This window comes from Xiphophorus couchianus, chromosome 4 (genome assembly GCF_001444195.1).
Source record: "Xiphophorus couchianus chromosome 4, X_couchianus-1.0, whole genome shotgun sequence".
Lineage (NCBI taxonomy): Eukaryota > Metazoa > Chordata > Actinopteri > Cyprinodontiformes > Poeciliidae > Xiphophorus > Xiphophorus couchianus.
Window position 1 is genome coordinate 9,899,336 of NC_040231.1, and position 19,504 is coordinate 9,918,839.

The following is a 19,504-nucleotide window of genomic DNA, read 5'->3' on the forward strand; positions in this document are numbered from 1 at the left end:
TAAATTCATCTTTGAGCTGAAACACAATTTATTTATTTTTTATTAATCAAGGGTATGATGAATACTTACAAATAGGAACAAGATGTTTAATTCTATTTTTTTCTGCATTCAAGTTCATTAGTTCATTGGCCTCAATGTTTAGAAGTTTATATCTCACTAGACTGAAGTTTGTTGCCCCAATTAATTATCTCAGTGAATCCTTTTATGTTCCAATTTGGAGGTAGTATCTCTAAAAATAAACACATCAGTTTAGGCTCAAAATAGTTACATTGTGCAGTGGTTTAAAGCATAAAACAGACTGAGATGAATGTTTCATTCCAACCAAGGGATAAGTAGAATCTGTTTGCCAAACTTCCAATTGCCACCAGATGGCAGAAATTGAACAAGGTTTTAATCCAGGGAAGTGTCTCTTCCTCATTTAAACTGACTGTCCAGAAAACTTTACAGTTTGTATGTCCTTGAAAGGATCTTAAAGATTACTTTAATTGTAAATGACCACAGTTTAGTAAGAAAATAAATAAATGTAGTTGAACTGATAGTGGTTTTGTTTTGAAAAATCTTCAGTAAACCAACTCTCATCTTATTGGACCTTAGTCTAGTTGTGTATTTTTAACAACCCCTCCCACCTCAGTTAGTACGAATGTGACCTACGGACGGACTGTTTATTGACTTAATTACTTTGACAAAAATGTTCACTTTACTGCTACTACTTTTCGCTTATTGTATAAACGAAGCGGACTTACATTCACCGAGGATGATGTTCAAATACAAAGGTAAGACATATTTCTATTTCTGTTTTTTTTTTTATCCCGTAAATGGACTAAGTTTATCTACTCATATCAGCCGTTCACACGAGAGCAGGATGTTCACTGCAGTCAGAAAGATACGGACTATAAAAACATTGCAATTGACAGGAGGAAGCTGGAATCGATCTCATAACTTTAGGACTTGTAGACTACTCTTCCGACTGAGCCTGCTGTAAAGAAAGACAAATGATACACATTTTAAAATCCAATATAAAATCGTACTGTTTTTATATTTTACTGTTTTTATGCTGTTTTTATAATGGTGGCACCATATTGCAATATATACTTTTAGTCTACAGCTACAATATTGTTTTGTAGCTGTAGACTACAGCTTATTATGTTAATAATTGCCTGTAGATGGGTGGAAGTGCAGCACACACCCTAATCACCGTTAAATGTACCGTATCATGCAAACTGTTTTTTCAGTCCGATCCCAGAAGATAGTTTTGAACTTAATCCCCTGTGTTCAAGCACAAAGACTTTAATCTTGAGTTTGTCTTTGTGCCTTGCGAGTGCGTAGATCTTCTCAGTTAAATGTTGTTCTACTCTGAAATACTAAATTAAGATATGAGGGTAGTTGTCGGTCTTGAGTTTAACAAATAAAATGTTTATATTATAAATTCAAGACCTGCTTATAAGTGAATATGGAGGAGCATTTAGATGTGTTTATGCATATTCTAGTGGGACATGGTGTGATAGACAAACACAAAATAGTGCATGACAGTAATGTGTAGAAAAAACGGTGGTTTGTCTATGCACAAAATAAAATTTATTAAATATAATGTGTAAGTAATCACCATTCTGCTACATCAGAAGCAGAACAGAAATTATAGCTGTGCCAACCAGCCTTGCCCATCTGAACACAGTCATGTCTGCCCATTTTTCTTTGAAAATGAGCTCAAGCTCAATAAGATTGGAAAAGAATTTCAAATAATCTTGGTGGAAGGTGAACAACCGCGTCAGTCAGAATTATTTTGCCACCTTAACAGGATTTCTGCCTTCTGTGAAGCTTCTTCCAAATTTCCATCAACTTTCACCGGCTTGCCGCGCTACTTACAAAAAGCATCCACACAGCATGATGCTGCCATCACCATGTTTCATCATAGTGACGGTGTGTGCAGGCTGGTGTGGATATTTCCACCAAAACATAATCGGTGAACGTGAAGTGAACATCATAGAAGCAGATAATGTTTGTGTTAATATTGTTGGCAATTCAGTGAAAATAAAATGTGTCATATGTTTAATAACCAGTGGTTGTGGTATGATCACATGGTTTCTGGTGAAAGATGATTTCCCATAATACCTTAAAAGCTTAGTCACGTACACCCATCTATAATGTGCAACAACAAATGTGATGATGATGTATGTGTGAATATATCAGATATAAACTGCATGATCAGAGGGAGGAATCATCAGCAGATCTGAGCAATTAGGTAGCTGCTTTATTATAAAAATCTTTACATTCTTAACAGATGTTCTTCATATTCATTCCACATTAAAAGCTTGGTGTATGATTAGTTTAATAACTCCTTGTTAAATTTTGTAACATGTTTTGATCAAACAGGAAAATACAACAGCAGATCACTTTGGTTGCAGGTGTTGATATATAGCAAGGCTGATATTTTCTGAACTTGTCCTTATTTGCAGACGCTCCAGTTAAAAGGTTTCCATTGCGTGAACAAAATTTGCCAGTTCAGATTCTCTTGGGAAAATGGCCGGCTGATGTTACATCTGTTGAAAAGACCAACCTGACTTTCTACAACTTTAATGACACTGGGGAGGTAGTTATTACATTTACATCTGAATAAAACTGAGAAACTTAAACCGTTCCAGAACTATTCTATCAGTAAGATTAATTTAGAAGCATATTGTCCTTCCCAGGATCCTAAAGACATGAAGATCCAGTGGAAGGATTACAATGTGAGCATCACAGAAGTTAATCTATTCCGGTTCAGGTTCCGGTTCCAAAGTTATAAAGAAAAATTTTCATTTGTCATCTAGGACTGGAAAATTGCAATGGTTCATCAGAGGGAAGAAGGAAAGCCGCTGTTTGTTTGTATGACCAAAGGCAGGACGACAAATTGCTGTGACCTGGTAGGAAACTGCAGAAGTGTTAACAAGAATAGTTTTGCAGAACAAGTTGTGTTGTATTTCACATTATGATAAGAAGACAATAGCTCAGCCTATTATAAAACAATTTCATCAAGACAAATAAAAAAAGGAAATGTTCCTGTTTTTTGTTTCAAATTACTGGGTGGATGCGAGAGTATTTATTGGTAAATCACATCGTGTTGCAAGATTGATTTCTTATTCCTCTGTTTTTTACAGGATTCATCAGGGTCACTCACATGTGATAAAATCGACTATTTTAATAACATTAAGGAAAACGAAAAATCTGCTCTTGATGGTGAGTTTATTTTTACAATCTTTTTTGTTTCGCTCAGCTGTTTCTGCTTTTTGCTTTATGTATTTTCACATCCTGTCAGATTTAAATTCTCACAAGTACATTTACTCTCCTCATCCTTCTAGAAGCTGTATTTCTTCAATGTCTGTACTATTACTTGATTCTTTCAGCTTGGGTCTAATGGTATTCTCTTTCGCTGTGCTTCTACTCTATATAGCATTTGTCAGATGGTACATCTAATTTGAATCTGACCTATAATTTGCGCCTGTTCTGTTTCAGAAACTGATGCAAAAAAAGATCTCTATCTTACATCCTCTGGAGCTCACGAGAATGTTGGCATCCACAAGTTTGGAAGTAAAAGAGTGAGACCAGCCAATCCTGAGAATGGTATTTACACACAGTACTAAACATTTTTTTTTAGCCCTTTAACATTACATATTTTTCAACATTACATCTGCAACATTAGTAAATATACAGAGTATATATTGTGTTTAATTTTATCTCAGTATGAATCCAACTGTTTAATGAAGGCCTGTTGGAGAACATTAGTGAAAAAAAAGAGTATCAAGAGGATGAAGGAAAACAGCAGGTGATGTGGAGAAAGTTAAAGTAGGGATAGGTCTCTGCAGAAGATTTGACACCGGGGCGTATATTCATCTGCCAGCAAAACAATGATCCTAAACCTACAACCAGTCCTGGAATTATTTAGATCAAATCTTATTCATGTGTTGGAATGGTCCAGTCAAAGTTCTAACCTAAATTCAATTGTGAATCAGTTGGGGAGATGCTCATCATGTAATCTGAATTGAGATAATCTAAATTTCACACAAGAATGGGAACAATATTCAGCCTGTAGATGTGCAAATCTATTAGAGTTCTTAAGAAGATGCTCCACATCTGCTCACCTGAGCTTATAAAGGTGCTGTGACATCAGCAAGATGGCTTCCAGCACTATGAATGCTGGGAGATGCAGTCTGATCTGTTCGCTTTGGAAAATGGGTTCCAACATCACAATTATGATTGATGTTTTATGTTGGGCAGTCACATAAAATCCCATTAAAACACACTCAATTTGGTGACTGATTGACAATTTTTGTTTTATTTAATCAAAGTCTACATTTTATTATGTTTCTGTCTGTAGAGCAGTACTATTTGGGATTGGTTCTGAGCAAAAGAGAAGACGAGCCACTGCAGAACAAAGTTTATTCTTTCTATAAGCAGAAAAACAAAGACATAAGCCCAGGCACTAACATGTGGCTCCCCTTTGTCAGCCAAGTTTGCATGGTAAGATACTCAGAATGAGAAAATGTGATCAGATTCACTGCTTACGCTAACCAAAATCTGGATCGGGATGATTGATAATTCATCTGGTGGCTGTTTCCAGGCTGATATGGGGGGTCCGAAGAACAAGCTGCAGTTTAGTTGGACGTCTCTGATGAATGCAAGGCTCTATTGTGGTAACCCTGACAACAAACAACATTTCTCTGAGCTGGTCGATGTGGCTACTGTAAATTCAGACCATTGGCAGGACACCAGAGTTTATGCACTGTTCAGAAATGAATGGTAAGATGTCAATGTGCAAGAAAAGTCACATTGAAAAATGAAACTTTCTTATTGTTATATTAACTGAAATCAAAGCTATGTAAAACGTTACATGAAATTGAAGTTGTTCACATTTTGACATGAACTTAAATTAAATACTGTGCTGTTAGTAAAGGTTGTGAACTTCCTTTAGTGTTTCTCTGGCACTATTTAAAAAAGTAGCACTTGTGGTATAACCAGAATGACTTGTCAGCTGTTATTTGCATGATAAACATTTGCAAGAATCATGTGCAGTCATGAACAAACACGCATTGTGCAGAACAAAATGTGCAATATAAATTCTGAGCTAAAGTAAGAGGAATACTCTGTATGATCTGTGCGTTGTTTTTTGAAAACTGTCAACATTTGTGCAGTTGACTTTTCACAGTTTCTTACCCACTTTCAGGTCTGCAATCTTTTTTATCCCAAGAGCAGCTTCTTATTGCATCAGTGTCTCTGTGAAACTCTGCTGACTGTCATTTCTTTATGCAGGGGCATGAGTGCTGTGTGCATCTACACAATAGGAGACATTGAAAAAGTTTTCAGAGAATCTCCCTTTATTGATTCAGACCAGAACGATGAGGACAGGAAAAAGGTATACAAGTGAAACTAATTTGTAATAGGAAACCCTCCATCCACTGTGCATCCATATCTCAAGGACTCAGAATAATGTCCAAAGTTTATTTATTTTGATAATTAAATTCAATTGCTCCATTACATATAGAGTAATTTATTTTAAGTGTTTATTTATGTCTAAAAATGTTTAAAAAGCATTTTTAATACTAAAATAGTGTCTTATGTCCTACAAGATCACAGAGAAAACCGCTGACTTGACACTTGTCCAGCAGACGGTCACTGACACCCTCTTTAAGTAGGATAAGCTACAGATGGTCATTTCTCAAGAAGCTGGTCTTTCAGGATGTTGTTGCCACACATATTGACAGACAAGGAAAACATGTTAGAAAATGTGCACCAGCAACAGGAATAACTGCAGACCCGAGAGGATTGAAAAAGGAAGCATGTTTTAAGTGTTTGAGGGAAACTCTTAAGGTATGAACTGCAGCTAGAGCCCCTCCTTCAAAAACCACCACATAGTTGTATCTAGGACATCAGCTACATATCAGTTCAGGACATCAGTTTCTTGCTTGAAACTGATGTTGTTAGTTGAGTTAACTCAACTATCAAACCAGAGACAATATCAGCAGGATCTGATACTGACTAAGCAGAAAAAGGAACTGACTATTTCTCAGGTCTAAAGTTTTCAGATGAAAGCAAACTTTGCATTTCGTTCCATTTTATGAAGTCCCAAGTCAGCGCAACCATCTACCAGTAAATCTTAGAGGACTCCATGCATCCTGTTTTAGTTGGGTTTTGTAATGTTCAAATTTTCTGGCATGCTTAATTTTGGGTTTTTATTAGCTAAAACCCATCATTATCAAAATTACCAGAATAAATGACAGAATTACATCACTCTGTGTAACAAATGAGGTAAATAGTTTATGATATTCTTACTTACTGAGACACACCTTTATTCTCTAGAAATTATTCCATGTTTGCATTATATTTGAGTTTCAATTACTTCAAGTTACAAATGAAACTGAGAATATTTCCTTTCCTATAACACCTTCTCAGTACAAGTTATTGTATTTTGAATTCTAAATCAGTCTATCTGTATCTGTGGAAACAAAAAGCTTACCAGCACCTCAGGGAGTCACCTCTTAATTAGCAACAAGTCGATACAGGCTTTTTCTAATCTATGAACTTTGTGCCCTCAGTGTGTTTCTGACAGCACCAAGATTAATACTGAAATCCTGAGGAGAGTCGAAAAGGTTTCGGAGATGAAGGAGTGGGTGAAGCCCAAGTTGGCCCCAGTTCTCTTCAACCATCACAACTACACCCGAATCTTTGTTGATGCTTCCCCAGGAAATCAACACACAGTTATGTTTCTCTCTCTAAGTGAGTACAAGTTCCCTAAACTAGTTATGAAATGAGCTGAAGTTTTCAAGCAACCTTAAGAACATTCAGAAAGATATTTGTAAGTTTGTAAGTTCAAAAAGTAAAGATGAGTCAAGCCATTATAGAGTTGGGCTGAGCTGAATGAATTATGGCCTATGGAAGTTTACGCTGGGCTTGTGGTGTGACTACATGATGACTAAGTGGGCGACTTGCTGTATCAGTTGATCTAATTTCACAGAATTGATTATTTTCAGCTTAGTAGAACATTTTTTCTTACATCTTGGAAGTTACTTACTGGTACAACTCTTTCTGTTTAGTTGAGGATTTACGGTCATGCCTTGAAAGCTTAAATATAACTTGTATTGTGTTAGCAAGTATATATTTTACCTCTTCCCCTTGTTGCTCACACATCAGTTTTTTAAAACAGTGGAGAAACTTGTGCTCCTGAGATGATCTAATATAGGACCTAAAGGTAATTCAGTATGTATTACTAACTCTCTCAGGGATTAGTATCGTTTGATTTTACCATAGAATAAATCATTACATTCCCTACTGATTCATTTATATAAAAAAAACAGTCAGTCTCTTATTCCCATGGTGATTTCATCATAATGGGGAAGGACAGAGTGTCGACAAAAAGTCCGGTAAAACACATTGCATGTGACTGAGATAAATAAGCACGTGCTCCCCTACCAATGCAAGAACTTGTGGACAAATACATTTGCTACATTCCTTGTCAGGAGGGACTATTGGTGACTCCTCTAGAAAACCCATCTAGAAAGTCTCTAAATGTTTTGCCTGTTTTGCCACTTAAAGCTTCAGCCTCTGTCTGAGGTTTTCTGTAAGAGTTTCCCATGATCCTCATCTGACTACATGAGGTCACTACGTTGAATATGTTATGATCAGCAGAGGGAAGAAGATTCTCAAGTAAGATGTTTGGGTGAATGGCAGTGAAGTTGTGCTGAACAATCCAAAGCATGATGCTTCCACCTCTGGGCTTGATTGTTACATCCAGCACTTCTCTACTAAACTCAGAGAGCCAAGGCGATATAAAACAAATTGATTTTGGTCTCTTTTGACCATGGCATTTTGTATCAAACCTTTTCTTAGTTATTTATATGTTCACCTGCAAACTTGATGGATTTGTATTAGAGGTGGGCATTTTTTTGTGTTGTTTATAATTTATTGTGATCAATATGTTGTCATGATAAGAATTTTCATTTATTGTTGTCACAATAAATTCACTACAGCAAAGCATTAAAATGATTAATTGGCTGATAGTCAGACAGACTGACAGACAGATTGTGAGCTTAAGGGTTATAAAACTGTCATGCGAGGGGTTCAAGTACTCAGTTATTTTTTGTAACATACAAATCAATTTGTTTTATGTAATTTTGGTTTTACGAATTTTTGGTTAATATTCTTACTTTAAGTTGGCATTAAATAATTATTAAAAATGCAAACTGGTTCTTTTGAGACAAGGATCTAACATGTATTTGCCTCACAGTGTATGTTTTCTTTGGGCTCTGTTATCAGATTATTCAAAAATACACATTTAAATATATCATTGATGTGTAACTTCCTGGCAGACAAATATATGCAGTGAAAATTTTGGCATCATTGCGAAGTTGACCAATGATGGCTTCTGAATCACCACAATAAGTAAAAGTAGCTTTACTGGGTATTAACACAAGATTATTCTATTCTTAGCAGATAATCTTACATTTGTATTTCCAGCTAATAAGAACACAATATTTTAAGCTCAAATATTACATCATACCAATGAAAAAGAAAACCATAAATGTGAATAAATGTAAAGTATGTTTACAAACTGCTAAAGGCTATTTTCATAAATGTACTTTTAATCTGATTAATGAGCCCAATTGACTGTATAATAATTTATTTTGTCCAGTTTCTTCTATTACTAATGCCTACCAATAGGTTGTTCTTCAAGACATGTACATCACTTTGGTTGCCTTAGGTTATTTTATAAATTACAAAATATTAGATTTGATGTAACTGTGGGTTTACCTATGATTGTTTCCCAATTTCTTGGCTGGGAAGTGTTGCAGAACATTGAAGTCAAAGGTTACGATTAATTTACACCCTTAGGGGACAAAAGACTTCTGGGTGTGAAGGCAGGTGTGTGTCATCATCTTCCCTTTGTCTTGTGCCCTTTAACCAGGTAACGGTGCTATTCACAAGGCATTACAAATGGAAAGTCATTCGTTCATCATCGCTGAGTATCAACCTTTTAACTACTCAGCCCACATCTTCAACCTCATCCTTAACCCCTCCACTGTGAGTAACAAGTGAACACCTACACAACTATTCCACCCACACAAAAGTATGAGTTAGTGTTTGGAATGATTTTATTATTTTATTATTACAGGCTTGAAAGAATGATGAAAAAAAGTGTTTTAAAATAGTTGTTTTTATAATGAAAATGTGTGTGAACCTTTGTTACAGAAAAAGCTGTACGTGAACTCACAAACTGAGCTGGTCCAAATTGATGTGGAAAACTGTGGCCAGTATGGAAACAACTGTCAGGAGTGTGTTCTGTCCAGAGATCCATACTGTGGCTGGAAAAATAAACAATGCACCTCTGAGACCAGGTAAGACCTCAAGGCTTCATTCGACCACCAATCTCTGTCTTTTGGAGTAAAAATAATCCAAGACAGAGGCTTATCAACACCTCACAGACTCTCTACCAGAACAATAAAACCACTTAATAAACTTTAACTATGTTTGTTACCTAAAAACAAAAGTATTTTTCCAAATATTAACTTGACAACATTTCCACAGTTATCATCCGGTTGACCCATTTTTTTTTTTTAAAAGGAATAGGTCAGATCGAGTGCTTGAGGATTATGCACACATGTGTGCTATCAAGGGTTTGAATCCTATTATTTTGTGTATTTTATCCTTAATTCAAACTTGCATGAGTTTTTCTATGTGACTTTCTGTAAAAGAAAAAAATGACTATAAGAAATGAAGTCAACTCCAGGATTTGAAGGTGCTGAACACCAAACACGTTTTCTAACTAGCAGTTAGTTAGTTAGTTAGTTAGTTAGTTAGTTAGTTAGTTAGTTAGTTAGTTAGTTAGTCTACAGTTGAAAAGATGAAACAGACATTTGCTTACTCTTTGAACAGCTTAATGAAAACTGAACTGAACTGAAGGTGCTGCAGTGCTGCAGGGGTGCACATAAGGGGAAATGTAGTCATTTCTGACCTTTTGTTCTATTTTACATGAGACCCTCTGAAACCGCACAACAGCATCTGCATTCACAGTATGTAGTGTGACAGGTTGCAAGCTCTGGATAGGAGAGCCAAGGGGGAGAGGTGTTAAATTATTGAGTTATAAAACTGTATTCACAGCCTTGAGTTAGTTTACAGCCACTGACTATGTCTGTGTGCTCAAGGAAGGGCTGACAAAGGGTGATTAACAGAAGACAGTATGGGAAACTCTTTGGAGATTTTGAATTAATATGAGTTACACCACATTTAATTCCCCTTTTGGGATCAATAAAGTATGTTTGAATAGAGTTTGAATTACAGGACATTATAGTGCCTCATAATCAGCAGTGCCTTTTTGTAGCGCAATAGCTGACAGGTGTGCAGTTAAGATACAATTTGCATTTTTAAAGATGGCAAGCACTTCCGGTAGCATGACTAACTGACATTCCTTCTGTTTTGCAGTGGTGCACTTCATGATGTGGTCCACAGGAACCGCAGCATTTGCTTAAAAGACCAAGCATCATCACTTCCACGCATAGCTAAAGGTACTGACATATTTATGAGTGCACTTGCCTGTTTTATTGTAAGTCAAGACTGTCAAGTGTACATGTATAAAGAAACAGGACTTTGCTTTGGGTTCAAGGAGACCAAGTTAACTACCATTAACATCAATGCATTCAAAGTATGTTTATTGTTTTAAAATGTAAAAAACTAAGGAGCTTTTCAGAAATATGCCTGCTTGTGTTTTACATTCAGAAAACAGTAATTTTACCTTTTATAGCAAGATCTAACCAAATGCTCTTTAACCAATAAACAAAAGCAAGCCAAAATGAAATTAACATGACGTTAAGTCATGCAGGGTTTTCTCATGTTTGTTTGTTTTTCTCATGATGTGATCAGCCAGCTTGTGACTTCTGTATTTTTTTGGCTGATGTGTCATTTGACTTATCAGCAGCTTCCTCCACTTGTTGATTATGTTAAGCTTCAACTGAACCAGTTACTAAGTTGTAGAAGTTTTATACTGTATGACTTTGCATGATATTGTCCTGCTGATAGTTTGATCACATACTGTACAGTTCATGGATACCTGCAGACAGGGACCCTTTTGTATAAATTACTGCATCAACATGGAGGCGATTCACCATTATTCCTAATCCACAGCAGTTTGTTATTGGTATACATCCTACATGTCTACTTGTAGATATTGTAAATAATCCATCTTGCTATCCATTGAATGAACTTTAGCATATTTATTTCTTTATTTAGCTCTCATAACTACCAACTCAGTCAGTCTGCTCTCTGCAGTTAGCTGTGCAACACCTCCTTTATAATAAGCTGTCCACCAACCTCCATATAGACTCTAAGGCCGTCCTTATCGCCATCAGACACTGAAAGAAAAACCTTTTTAGCATGGAGCCAAAAATAAATGTTTACTTACCTGGAGGAAGAAAGGCTGCTGTGAATGTGTACTGAGTCATTCTTCAACTTTCCTGAAGAATGAGGATGAAAGTAGCTCATGAGTAAGTAGTATAAACCTCCCAGTCAGGGCTTGTTATCAGAGATGCACTGCTGGGTTATCTACAGTGTGATCATAGGAATTTACTGGGCAGCTTGCTTGAGTCATTTACCCATCTGGACAGTTTCCTCTGAAACAAACTAGGTGAAAACAAATCTAATACATAGCAAATTAGATGAAGTTTCTGTCACTTATGGTTTTGACCTTAACCAGTGCTAGACTTCCCTTATAAGTCTGTTCACTATTTAAAGCAGTTTCCTCCAAATTGTCTTTAGCAAAATGACTACTGTTTTTGTTTTTGTAAATACTGTTATTTTGTGTTAACTATTATCTTTGGATTTGTCACATTTCTGTTACTATGCAAATAGACATCTTGTTCTCCTGTGGAAAAAAATTAGAAGTGCAACAAATATTTGGTCTCCATTTAGACTACAACTATTCTGGTGTCTTATACAAACTTCTCTGTCCTGAGTAAGATTACTTTATCTCACATCATCTAACTGCTTTATGGTGCTAAGAGAGCTTCCTGTGTGAAGAGCTGTCCACCAACTATAATGGCCGATTTCAGCATCCAGAAAAATGCCCTCCATCTGGCTTTTGTTTGACCAACTTACATATGTCCAAATATTTGGATTAGCTCTGCCTTTTGTTCTAGTTAAACCGGTGTTGTCTTTACCAAACACATCAGATCCAATGAAAATGTTTTATTAAGTTTCTCATCAGTATGCGGTCCCTGGTTTTATGTTGCTCTTACTTAGATCCTGTTCCTTCTTGTTCCACATTTTGATTTATTTCAGTTGTTTCTGGTTTCTGCTAAGTCTTTTTCTAAGTCTGTTAAGTCTGTTTCTGGTTTCTGCTAAGTTTTAGATCCTGTTCCTTCTTGTTCCACATTTTGATTTATTTCTGTTGTTTCTGGTTTCTGCTAAGTCTTTTTGGGTTTCCTTTTCATTTTTCAAAGAACTTTGGTTCCCACAGCCTGAAAATTGTCCTCAATTTTGGTTTTGCAGCTCCTTAATATTTTGAGGTTTTATGATGTTTTACCAAAGGTTCATCTAAACTACTTAGAATATTCTCAAAGGTTTTTGACAGGAGGGTAGGCTACAACAGCTCATTGCTGAAAAGCTGGGTGTTAAGAAAAATACTGTAGTCAAGCATGTTACTGGAAAGTTTAATGCAAGAAAAACATGTGGGAGCAAAAAGTTCACAAGCAACAGTGATAACTGTGGCATAAAGAAGCTTGTGCATGGATCAAACTGATCAAATTGTGAAGAGGATTTGATCAGCTAAGATAGTTTTGCTTAGTAGATTCTCTTTTCAAAGTAAAGTACTGTTTTTTTCATTTGGAAATCAAAGTCCCAGAGTTGGAAGGAAGCAGTTGGGAAATTAACAAAGACATGTTTAAACTAAAGGTGGTGGTAACATAAGAAAGGAAGATCAATGTCAAAATAAAGCATACGAAATAGTTAACCAGAACATAGAGAAAAAAAGGAAATATGAGAAAGAACTCTAAGTAGAAAAAAGGAACTCTTTTTTTTTTTTTTTTTTTACTGTAATAGGTGGCTCTGTGCACAGACAGATCATGCCCTGAGTGCTTATCAGTATAGCACACTTCATATCTGGTAAAAAGCCCAATCTTTAGTAGCCTAATTTCCCAGTAAAAATGTAGCCACAGTCTTCTCAGAATTACTTTTTACTTTTTTAAAGTAGCATAAGCTCTTTCAGAGTGAATGAAAAATATCTCTCTGAGCACCAATTTTCAGACATTATCACACATCTCTAGTTAGATTTAGGTCTAATTACATAAGTATGTTTTAATTTCAACCATACTTTTGTGATTCCGGCTGCATGTGTAGGTTATGTTCTACTAGTGGAATTGTAAAACTCTTCTCCAGTCTCCAACAACTTTTCTTCCACTATTGCCTCATACTTAGCCCCAATTATCTTCTCATGACCGAGGACCAGCTAGTAACGATTGATGTAGTGAAGGCATGAGAACTAGATAAGCAAGAGACTAATTGAAACAAAAATAATGTTATTTAAATAAAACATGACAAACACAAACAGAAAGTAACTTAGAGAAAAAAAACCCTATCAGTTATGACATCAGGACAACTATAATCCACAAACAAAGAAGCAAAAAAAGTATGAATAGCAGAAACCTGTGGAGCATAAAATCCCATGACAAACACCACCCACTTCACACCCAGGCATTATGACACAGAACGATGCTGCCACCACCATATTTCACAGCGGATGTTCATCAACACCAACTTTTTTCTTGTCTTAGCAGAGCAACTGCTTACACATATCTGGTGTCCTATAAAAAAAACCCTCTACAATCTATACTTTAATATTTAGTTTATTAAAGTATTCTTTGATACACTTTTCACCTTCTTATTTGGAAAAAATGATCAACTATGCCTAATTTTTAGTTCACTTCACAATTATGTGCTACTTTGAGATTGTCTACCAATAAAATTCCAGCTAAGTTTCTTATAAGTTTATCGTTGTAATGTGACAAAACACCTGACTGAGTAAAATTATTTTGTCCTTCCTGTTCTGAAGGAGAATATTAGATCACAAACGGGGTTGTGATCCAAGTTAAATAACAAATTAATCAAGGACACATTTTACAAACAAAGATGCAATAAATTCGGAACTTATGTTTTTTTGGTTTTTTTTCAGGCACCGTAAGACACGTCGACAACTCAGTGAAAAGGATCACAGTTCCCTCTGACTCCAGTTACTTCCTACGATGTCCAGTGTCATCCCATCATGCCCAGTATACTTGGAAAACTCCTGAGGGCTCCAGTTCTTGTAACCTTCAGGAACTGAAAGACGACCAGTGTCTTCTGCTGATCGACAGCATGACTCTCAATCATCAGGGAGTGTATAAATGTGAGTCTGAGGAAATGGGCTATCAAAAAGTCCTGGCAGAGTATGAGCTGAGACTTTCATCTGCAGGCCGGACATTTGGTCCAACTCTCTGGATCTTTGTTGCGGTTGTCTTCAAAAGTGTCTGGTTTTAGTTTTGAGCCTTTAAGTAAATATATTAATAGCAGCAAATTAAACCTTGAACAAGACCCAGCAGAGCTTGAGGTCGGTGTCAAAGTGAAAATATTCGCCAAAGTGAAAATATTTTGGCAAAAAAGAAGAAAAATAGTCATGGTGAAAGAATGTAAAACAGACTCAAAGGTCACTTTAGCAGCAGCAGTGTTCTCATGTTTAGATGTTCCTTTACATTATTTACTAGAGCACATTTATTTCAAGATGGACATTATTGATGTAACAGTGCTAAAATGTGCTTAGCAGTTGTTCTAACCTGTCAAAGGTTAGTTACTTCCTTTTACAGCTCCTGTTATAGGACGTCCTTTTCTAAACTTTCTGAAATAAGAAGTCTATACTTCCTTTTTTGGTACAAAAAAGGAAGTATGCTACATCCATTTGCCACAAAGGCAGTCTGAAATGTTGACATTTTTTTTTATTAATTTACATTTACCTGCAACCTAACATCACCAATGTGTCTTAGTTTCCTTTTGATGGCAGACATGATAAACTCTGATTGGGGTGATTATGAGACAGAAGTGTAAACTTGCATTATGAATTAAGACAAATTTAGTGACATGCTACAGCAGCAGAACCAGGCAGGTGCAGAGAGGCCCAACGTTATAGTTCTCCCGAGTAAATCTGATGAGGATCCAGTCATTTGGCTACAAGGAACTGCCCAACACACACTTCCTATTCCTCACACAACTGCACAAGAATTAGAGTGAGTGTGGTTCCACAGACCTAGCTGCATGTTAGGCCTAACATGCACTTACACGTACAGCTGCTAGATTCAGCTGTATGTGTCTGTAGTCTGTAGTTCAGTCATACTGAGCTGCTCGTTTACATATTTTGTTAGTAGGAAAATGTAAATTGCTTTGCAAATCTACTCCTAGCCATAAGGAATTTTGAAATTGTGCCAAATGGAAATGTTGAAGAGATATTAATATTTTTGCAAAGTGTGGTTATTTCAGTTGGTGGGTTTTTTAAATATATTATGCTATTTTTTGGAATAAGACATATTTACAGTCTGAGTGCTGCCATCAAGAGATGATGCTTTTGTCTGTACGAGAGATATGATACAGAACTTTGGGCAGACATGCAAGCAGCTTATCTTTCATCAGTCATGTAAACAAGGTCTGGTTTCTTTTTTGCATCATTGGCGCCTGGCACAAAACAAGATGTTTATTGTTTAAAGAAGTAGAACAAGCTTGAGTAGTTGGAAATATGGTTGCATCAATGTACCAATTCAATATAGAAAAATATTGCTGAATTGATTTACACCAATAGCTTCATGAGCGTAGTCAAAAATGCAAAACCAACGCAACTTTCATTAGTTCAGCCAGTGCAACTTGAAGTGAAACAGCGAATGTAAAATAAATAATGAAGAAGATGAAACTGATTACTTCGGTCAAACATAAAAATAAGCAACAACAACCCTTCTTTCAAATGATTCAGAAAGTGCAATTAAGTATTTTAAATATAAACTAAAATAAATAATAAAGCATGATGTTGCTCAAACCACAAAAGCATAGAATTAGACTGAATAGATCAGCCAGATGGGATTGGGCACATTGTGACCAAAACTCAATCTAGATTTTTTTCCCCTCAATATCAAGACCAATATTTATATTAATATCGGATCGGTTAATCTCCAATTGGAAAGTGTTTGTTCAATTTAAAATTTACATTTACCAGATCTCAATCTGTCTACGTGGATAGATATTTCTCTTTCTTGACAGTTTTTCAAAACAATTTTCTTATTGATCAAAGTAATGAAATATGGCTGAATACACAGTAGCACCTTGCAGAATTAGAATACCACTAAAGTGTATTTTGTTCAGAAATTCAATTCACAAAGAGAAACACATATAGTTCTATTAAATATGCAAAGTGATTTATTCGAACTGTTGATTGTGATGATTGAGGCCGTCATAAGATTTCTTTGAAAATGGGGCCTGCTGTGGGCCGCGGACGTCAGGGGTTCGACTCCTGGTTCCGGCGACCTTTACCCCATGTCTTCCCCCCTCTCCTCGCCCTCTTTCCTGTCTGCCTACTGTCGCAAATTTTTTAAAAAAATGTAAAAATACGAGCCACTAGCGCCGCAAAAACTCTTCGGAGGAAAAAAAAAAAGATTTCTTTGAAAATAAGAACTTATTTCAGTTTTCAAATCGCTTTGACTGCAAGTGACAATCATCAGAATCAACTTCTAGATATGCTTAGTTAATGTTTATAATGAGCTTACGCTGTAGAATTTACTTCAATAACTGTCAATGATATTCTAATTTAATGAGCTGCATCTGTAGTTATGATCCATTGAGTTCTTCTGCCACTCTCATTTTGTTTGTTAATATTAATTTGTGTGTCTCAGTTTTGCTATGCATTGTTAAAAAGGCAGCCTGGGTGCGAGCAGGAGTTTAAAAACATGATTTAAAGAAGGTGACTGCCATAATAAATTATTAGTATCAGTATTAGTCAGTCACTGTGTGGTAAAGACAAAGTCCGTTTGGAAAACCTTAATCAAATACAATGCTCCAAACATTGGTTTCTCCCAGGATTTTACTGTGAAAATCAACACCTGGGTTGGACCATCCGACAGCAGAAACATTGATTGTAGTCAAAAGTCAACATTTCAGTATTAAAAATCTATTTTTGTGTTTTATAGGTGGGTTTAGTTAGTTTTATAATAACCTCATTTGTAGTCTGTAGTCAGTCATCACAAATCCAGCATGAAAATGATCATTAATATTAAGTGTCTTTCAGTTACTTTTTTACAGGGTTTAAACATATTTCCAAATAATTGTGTAAAGTTTTATAAGAAATCAACTGGAAAAGTTTTACATTTAGACATGTTAGAAATATGTTCCTGCTTGAAAATACAGCACAGTAGCACCTAAACATTATAAAGGTATACATAAAAGGACCAAAGCACAAAAATACAGCGCTTTTACAATTACATCTGTGATGGAAAAATTACATGAAGGTCACATCTGCTAGTCATGTTATATGAATGATTGTGAACTCTCACCAAAAAAACTATTTGGGTTACATGTAGAAGGTTGGAAGTTGTTTTCTACAGCTGCATCAGAACCAGACCTTCTTTTTTGTTTTTTAGAACCAAATGTTAAATCTGGGATATGTAACTTTTATAAAGCATATGGTTGGTTTTTTTTAAACATATTTATTAAAACCGTCATTATGTCGGGACAGTATGACAGATAATGGTTGAAAATTTTGATTTCTTTTTTCTCTTACTACACAAATACACAGCTCTGTCAGAAACAACCAATTAGAACCAGGAGGCGGGGCTTAGTGCTATCAATCACTGTCATGTACACGCTGCTCACACCTTCCCCCTTGCTCTCTGTCATGCTAAAGCTTTTCCATGTCAGCAGAACCTTCTACAAATGCTCAGCCTAATTAGCATGGCCACCAGTGATGACGTATAAAAGATTTTCCTGGAGTGATAAGTTGCTTCCTCATCATTTGCAAATTGAGTATCACATACACGTGGATGATTGGCAGACCTTCCTCCTCACTCTGATTGGTTGTTTTTGACCGGGAGCTGTGCATTTCTTCAGACAGCAACAGTAGCACTGGGAGAAAGTGGAGGGGCTCAATCTTTTCACAGATTACTTGTTTCATATTGTACAAATATGTAAAAGTTTGGCAAATGTTAAATACCCCATCATCAAGAGAAATTATCTGTGGTAGCATGTAGTGTTATTATTTCACAAACAAATATGTTTATGTTGTGCGTGATAGATAAATATAGGGACGCATATGCACTTACGCTGGAACTACCTCATTTGCCATGACCTTTGAATTTCACCACATTGAGCCATTCTGTGTTGTTGAAGGATTTTTTCTAGAAAACTGAGAAAAACATCCTTTCTGAAATGTTGTTTATAAATAAATTTTTCATGTATAGTGTAACATAGCTTGACTAACTAATGCTGTGTTCTTCAAACAATGTTGCAATTTTATTAGTCTTTATTATAAAGAGGTGGTTGAATTTTTTAGTGTTGGAGTGGAAAAAAGTTTATTCTTTTATAAAGCCAAAAAAGAAAAAAAAACATTTTTTAATATCTCAATCATTTCTTGTGATATTCTCTTTTCTTCTACCATTTGACGAGTAATAAGGGCGACTGAAAGAATTTAATAAAGCTTTTCTTCATTGTTAAATCATTACTGTGTTGATAATTGTTTATGAATCCTGCTTAAAATATTTTCTTAATAAACAATCTTCACAATTTGCTGTTCTGAGTTGAATCGCCTCTGTAATACATAAGAGAAGCAAAGGTGGCAGAAATATCCCAAAAGGTTGCAGCTCAATTTGCAGTGAAAGACAGGTGGCTCTACAAAATATTGACTCTGGGTGGCTGAATATAAATGTAGGCAACATTTTTCAGATTTCTGAATCAAATTTTTGTTTTTAAATATGGCCTTTACTTATAACATTTTAGTGTACTAATACAAAACTCAATTGCATTAAATAACAGAAGTACTGCATGCAGGTACAGAATACAGGTGCATTCCCTATTAGTTCAGGTATTTCCTGCAATGAATGGTGTTGTATTGACTTGTACATCTGGCACAGCCTTCAAGGCTACCCAAATTGAAAACAACAGAGAACAATTGTTTTTCTTCTGATTGCCAAAACATTCCATGTGGCTCCCCTGTCAGAGTTTGTTTGTTTAAAGGGCCTGAATTTCCAAAAAATTACAACCGAATCATTGTTTACAAAAGAATGCTTGTGCCAAGACTGAAGTGACAAAAAAAAAAAAAAACAATAGATGAGTTCCATTTTAGGTGAAGTGATCTGAATTTCTTCTGAAATGGACAAAGGAGGTTTTTCCTGTTATAATTACATGCTTCTCATTTCTCTTTAAAGTGTTACTGTCGCCTTGTTCTTATTAATGATACGAGACACAATGGTCTGTGTTTACTATACAATAG

The 19,504-nt window shown here is 35.7% G+C and overlaps 1 protein-coding gene across 1 annotated transcript; it reads left to right on the forward strand.

Annotated features, from left to right (window-relative positions):
* Positions 1-458: 458 nt before the first annotated feature.
* LOC114142927 (semaphorin-7A) lies at positions 459-18,802 on the forward strand. The gene is made up of 14 exons (XM_028014519.1): positions 459-773; positions 2,454-2,587; positions 2,688-2,726; positions 2,808-2,900; positions 3,135-3,213; positions 3,490-3,597; positions 4,352-4,494; positions 4,595-4,773; positions 5,284-5,386; positions 6,567-6,747; positions 8,933-9,048; positions 9,217-9,362; positions 10,447-10,529; positions 14,186-18,802. The coding sequence occupies exons 1-14, from the start codon at positions 689-691 to the stop codon at positions 14,527-14,529; spliced, it is 1,833 nt and encodes a 610-aa protein (XP_027870320.1). The 5' UTR covers positions 459-688; the 3' UTR covers positions 14,530-18,802.
* The last annotated feature ends 702 nt before the right edge of the window (positions 18,803-19,504 follow it).

Excerpts from the sequence above, each read along its gene's own strand:
- LOC114142927 (XM_028014519.1), top strand. The coding sequence starts at position 689 with ATGTTCACTTTACTGCTACTACTTTTCGCTTATTGTATAAACGAAGCG. Across the intron at positions 2,727-2,807 it reads TCCAGTGGAAGGATTACAAT|GACTGGAAAATTGCAATGGT; the intron begins GTGAGCATCACA and ends TTTGTCATCTAG. Across the intron at positions 6,748-8,932 it reads AGTTATGTTTCTCTCTCTAA|GTAACGGTGCTATTCACAAG; the intron begins GTGAGTACAAGT and ends CCCTTTAACCAG.